Raw genomic sequence first — 6,000 nt, 5'->3', positions numbered from 1 at the left:
AACGGGAACCCGTGCATCGTACATGATTTAAGCTAGTAATTATAAAATATAATTGATATATATATATATTATTAATAACACATATTATTTATACATATAATATTACAAATATACTACTCCCTCAATCCCACCCATTGTTATCGTTTTTTAGAGATGGTCCGACACGCAGTTTAAGATAAATATAAAGTATAGTTGTATAACTTTTTTTTAAAAAAAAATATTTTTTGAATAAAAATAGAATGTTTAAACTTTTATTCAGAAAAAAGAAATTTTTAAAAAAAACGTTATAGAACTATACTTTCTATTCATCTTAAAATACGTATCGGACACTCTCTTAGAAACTATAACAATTGAGAGGAACGGAGGGAGTATTTTTTCGAACCGAACTCGAGTTTAACAAACGCACTGAACACGAACCAAATTCAAGTCGAACACTTTAAAAGTTTGGTTCGGTTCATTAAGATTATCAGACAAGAAACGTTGTTCGAATTCGAGTTTGATAAGTTTGTTGGACGAGTTTATTGAACTTGAACTAGCCGAAAGAATTTAAAGAACAGCTCGATTCATTTATAGCCTTAAACATGGCTCTTAAGAGAAAAAAAAATAACTACTCTCTCCATTTAAATTTAATTATCCAGTTTGACTTTTACACATAATTTAAAGTACATTAACCGCATATTTTCGTTAATTATTTATCAAATTTTCTGATTAAAGGAGGTGAATACACTTTGAGGAACTAAATTGGGACGGAGGAAGTAGTTGTTTACTTTTACATTTTTATGTATTTAAAATGTATCCCGTTTTTGTTTTCTAAGTCAACATGACGGTGAACAATAAATTGAAGTATAATTTTGTTTTCCCCGGGATAAATTGTTGTATTTCCATGTACATTATCATATTTTGGTCTTGCTAAAATATAATCACGGCAACATACTGCAACAGCTGTTGTGGAGGTATTCTGGGAACTTTCAATAGATCACATTTCAAACATGAGTACAACCTCATGAGTTTTGTTGACTATAGCTACATGATTATACTTGTATCCATTTGGCGAGCTGTTGTATTGACATGACCAAACCAAGGTTCCAAAAAAAAACCACCCACAAGACTTTTCCAGAAACCCAAAAACAAGAGGACATTGAGCACAAACGTCGCAGAATAGTCAAACCGAGTAGCATTTGCCATACAATGCCAATTGTACTAACATTTCACGACATAATTTGAGATCTTGAGTAATTCCGAGTACGCAGATCCCACACTCTAGCTCTTCAAAAAATCCTTCAAAGAGAACTGTGGAAGACCTTCCTACAGCATAAAAACAGTAGAGAATAAGCAAAGCAGCGGGAAAAAACAGTAGAAAGTAAGCAAAGCAGATACGATCGTAATTTAGCAAATGTACTACCATCTTTCATCAACAGAAAGAAAATGTATTACTCCGTATTAGTAGACAGTAGGGGATATAATACTCAAGGCCAAAGCTAACTGGTCCTGCTCTTGATCTAAGCATTGTCTAACAAATACTGTATGATAAGACTCAAAGACCAAGCTTGTCTTGTCCTACTGATATTTGCATAGTGTTTTTATCCGTATAATATAAAAAAAATCTAATTTTTAAAGTATAAATATTAAATTACATATATACCTTGAAATAAAAGCTCTAACCTCATAAAATGTTTCCATAAATTAGACAGTTAGTCAAACCTACCAAATTTTAATAAGTTAAATATGTTACTATGTAAAGATTCATAAATAAGCTAGTCCCTAGCTTGTTAATAAATGAATTAGTGTTCAGGAATATGTTTCTTATGTTTATAGGGATGGTTGTTACAGATATCGTAGTAGGAATATAGCACTCACTAAATAATAATTTTAACAAGATTCATATAAATTTGGATGATAAAACTCGCTACGGATCACATTAATGGGGGAAAAACAATACTTAAAGCTACCTTGTCCTGCTCTTGATCTAAGTACTGTCTGACAACTACTGTCTGTTGTATTAGCCGTTCCACTGCTGGATAGCTGGGTAGGTCGGCATGTGCTGACAAAAACAAAAGGCACAACAAAAGAGCACATTAAATGACTCCAGAAAAAAAAGGTAATACCGATTAATATTGTTAAGCTAGAGAGCTTAAAGGAGTAGGATAAGAACTGAAACACACCAAGTATCGCTCTGTTCAGGCAGTCCGCAACATGTTGCCGATACTCAAAACTAAGTAAATGAAACATAGGTGATTTTTCTGGTTCTTCGTAAGCTAGCAGCGCCATGAAATCCTGTAGAAAAGAAAATTTTCTCTTCAGTGATGATCCAGTAATTGGATAAAAAAATGCCAAAGATAATTCTAAAACGAAGGGTACTTACTTCAAGCTTTTCTACATACTTCTGCACATCACCAAAAGGAGTTAAGTTTGTTTTAGCGAATTCAACAGCTTCTGTGCTGCCATGAAAGAGAAATATTTTAAATGGAGAGGACATGTGACTCTGTAAACAAAGAGTTTAGTGTTGTACTCTACTCACCATCTTCTGGAGCAGACAAGCTCGACAAAATGAAGGGTCAGAAGATCAAAATGCAAGTCCTTACTTTTATCCAGCAATCCAGGAGCAAGCTGTTCAGTCAGTTCAATGGCTTTTAGTGCATCCTCCTCTAGTGCCAACATATAAACTCCTGAAAGTATTTCAACATGTGCAACTTTATCAAGCACCTCAGACAGAACAGTCGTTTTATTTGAACGACGACACATAGCATCACAGATTCACAATGAGGAGTATAAATGGATGCTTATTGCCTTATGCTTACTATACTAGTCTTTATGATTCATTTCTTTAAAAAGGTCTAACAGTCAGCAATGTGTACCAACTACCAAGTACCAACTATAAGCAACAAAGGTTTCAGGAATAGGAAGGTCAATAATGTATGCACGCTTCAATGTTAATATTGTGGTAACTTTTTTTTTAAAATTCATATACATAATCTCATCTTGTCCGCTGCTTGTAGCCACACAAATTACTCAATAGCATATTATCAGGTTTTAAATTGTAAATATAGAAAGTTGTTAGTCCAATTACATGAAAAATATGAAGTTGCCATCATGCAGGTCAGCAGGTCACTATTATATTTTAGCAGGTATTTTCCGTCACCCAGTTAAACTTGCTTTAAAAAAAGTATAACACTCAGTAGCTTGTATTAGGTAGTCATTACCTCCTTACTATGATCCGGAAATAATAATCAAAAGACTTACGCTTTCTTTTTTCAATATCCTCAACAGGATCAGCAGGCTTCTTCATTCCGGCAGTAGCAATAAATGATTCTACGGTGTCTTTATAGCAGTTATGCACAAGATATGAAAGAACAATGTTGTGGATGTCATCATCATTGATAGTCTGTAAAAAACATACAAAACAGTGAAAATTTATAAGTTCCAAATTCAGGATAATTTTAACTAGAATAGATAGAAAAAGGTTGTGAGGGAACTTCATAACACAAAAAACATAAAGCGGTAGAATCACATATCTGGTTACAGGTAATAAAGCCATGGCCGGGGTCTGATTCCAATTTTAACTATGTTTATTACAAAGAATAGAGTTATAGATAGAATAGAGTTACAAATAATGGAGTAAAAGAACATTAATCAAAATCTCCAGTTCTAACAAAATAAAATCTTAGTATCTTATAGAAGTCCACTAGTGGGTCATCTTTTGTCAGACTCAAGGCATAATAGATCAATTGAAGCCTATCGACATCCAGAAGACATGGATTGAACGGACACTAAATATTTGTTTCCTGCATTTATATATCTATTCGGAAGCAGATGTCTAGCCGATAAAGTTTCTACCAAATGCACATGAAAGATAGGTACATAATTTCAATTTAAGTTTGTCTTCGAGACAGGCAACCCTCCTCAATAGAGTACGTGCTTAATACAAGTGCTTGTTATTAAGACCTTGTTATTGTTTATGTGAAGAAACATACCAGAATCATCAGTTTATTACACACAAAACAAAATGAGTTAGTTAAAAAATGAGATATAGGTAACAGGTATATTGTATACATGTGCACAACACATTACACTCGGACAAATCCTCCAGGTGAAAAAATAACTGAATTAAAAAAATCGAAAAAGTGGAACACAGACTTCTAGGTTTTTTCCACACAAAGCTAAAGATGGAGAAATCATAATTGTGCAAACATATTGTTCTAGTTTGTCATTACATTTGTCGAGTTCTTTTAAGGAAAATACATTTCCATCATCTTTAAACACAATTAACAGCATAATTTAGATAGATTTAATACATTTATTCCCGCGCATTCGTGGTTTTAATGCTAATGTACAACAGTAAATTCCTTCAGCAAGTATAACAATAACAACAATAACATATTTAATACAACAAAGAACCGACTCCTGATTAAAAACATAAAATCCTGCAACGCACATCTATGGAATCTCCTAACTGCACCAAATTAAAATCCCTCAATGCCACATATCAATAACTGCCTTACCTTAATAGCAATCGGCATAATTAATCATCACAAAATCTCGAAAACTATAGAGATAAAAACCTACTTTATCCTGAATTGTAAACATATATAAAGTCCACAACAATCCTAAATTAGCAAAACAATAAATCAATTAAACTAAAACAATTATAGTTGACATAGGTTAAATAAAAAAATATCAACAGAATTGGCGATACAAAAAGCAATCTATACATACAAACATATACAATGACTTACAGTGTTTTGGTATTGACGCGGATCGATGTCCATAGCTTTACTTATCTGTTAGTAGGAGTAGAATTATGTGTGTATTTGTTTGTGTATATACACACAAAATTGATAAAAGAAAGCAATGATTGTGATTGTGGGTTGTATGTATATATGGAATTCCAGTGTGGTATACAAGCTGGCAATTCAATTATATATCCACGACCCACGTAATTGTATGTATCGTCCAGGGATCGAAGAAGAGATATGGTATCTTTTTTTTCATAAATTTTGAGAAATACCGTCCCTTTTTTATTACATTAATAATATATTTAGAACTATATTTTAGATTTTAATTTTAAAAAATATCAAGAGTACTTAATTTTATAATTTTTCTTTCTGATTTTATTATTTTCTGAAAATAATTATAGAAAATACGGTTTACAAGGGAAACAACATCTTTTTATATTTCTTAAAAATATAATTGATGTTGATTTTGTTTGTATTCGAGTTGAATTTGTTTGCAAAATCGTATTTTTGGGGAAAATATATTAAAATATCATATTTTTGCAAATAAAAAAAAGTTGAAAGAAGAAATTTTCTTTTAATTGAAAAAGACCTCCTTAATTTAATACTTTCGTTTATTATTATTCATATTTTGTAACTTGTGAGAAATTTTAAATTATATAAAAAATGATTTATTTCAATTTTTTGCAGTATGTATATTTAGTAAGTATTAAAAATATATTCATCAATAATTTTTAATTTATTTTTTAAATATAGTATACCATACCAAATTGTTATACCAATGTATCAAAAAAAAATTAAAAACAGTTAAGATAAATTGAAAGTGGGTGTAATTTTGAGCGTCGGTTTACTTTCTAATATGGTACGTGACCTTGTTTGTAAAAAAAACCCACCTGACCTTGTTTGTAAAAAAAACCCATCCCGTAATGGGTTCTGTCGAACGAAAACAACACTCTACATCCAAATAAACCAATTCGTTTATTTTCATTGGCCAAATTAATCAAATTTTCAATTCAAATTATGCATATTAACTGTTAAATATGATTTGTAAAAATTGCAATATAAGAAAATGTAAATAATCTTTTTCCACATACAATTTTTAAAGTTGTAAAAACGTAAATTAATAACTTTTAATAGTTAATCAAAATTCGACGAGCTTGACAAAAAAATCTAACTCTTTGAGGGGGTGTTTGGTTCAATAAATCTGGGTATGAGGTATGGGGTTGGAATGGAGAAAACCCATACCAGGTGTTTGGTTAAAAAAATTTTG

General features: G+C 31.3%; 1 protein-coding gene across 1 annotated transcript; it reads right to left on the bottom strand.

Moving 5' to 3' along the window:
- Window positions 1–931: 931 nt before the first annotated feature.
- LOC141721209 (uncharacterized) lies at window positions 932–4,953 on the bottom strand. Its single transcript, XM_074524019.1, has 7 exons — window positions 4,734–4,953; window positions 3,241–3,382; window positions 2,519–2,666; window positions 2,363–2,438; window positions 2,163–2,274; window positions 1,950–2,041; window positions 932–1,305 (listed from the first exon to the last, which is right to left on the bottom strand). The coding sequence occupies exons 1-7, from the start codon at window positions 4,764–4,766 to the stop codon at window positions 1,261–1,263; spliced, it is 648 nt and encodes a 215-aa protein (XP_074380120.1). The 5' UTR covers window positions 4,767–4,953; the 3' UTR covers window positions 932–1,260.
- Window positions 4,954–6,000: the final 1,047 nt, after the last annotated feature.

This window comes from Apium graveolens, chromosome 4 (assembly GCF_009905375.1).
Source record: "Apium graveolens cultivar Ventura chromosome 4, ASM990537v1, whole genome shotgun sequence".
Taxonomy (NCBI): Eukaryota; Viridiplantae; Streptophyta; class Magnoliopsida; order Apiales; family Apiaceae; genus Apium; species Apium graveolens.
This window is presented reverse-complemented; position numbering and strand designations above follow the sequence as displayed.

Bases quoted from the DNA above. Each gene is read 5' to 3' on its own strand.
- LOC141721209 (XM_074524019.1), bottom strand. From the start codon at position 4,766: ATGGACATCGATCCGCGTCAATACCAAAACACT. The intron at 3,383-4,733 runs GTAAGTCATTGT...TGTTTTTTACAG, and splicing joins CGCGTCAATACCAAAACACT to ACTATCAATGATGATGACAT. The intron at 2,275-2,362 runs GTAAGTACCCTT...TCTTTTCTACAG, and splicing joins AGTATGTAGAAAAGCTTGAA to GATTTCATGGCGCTGCTAGC.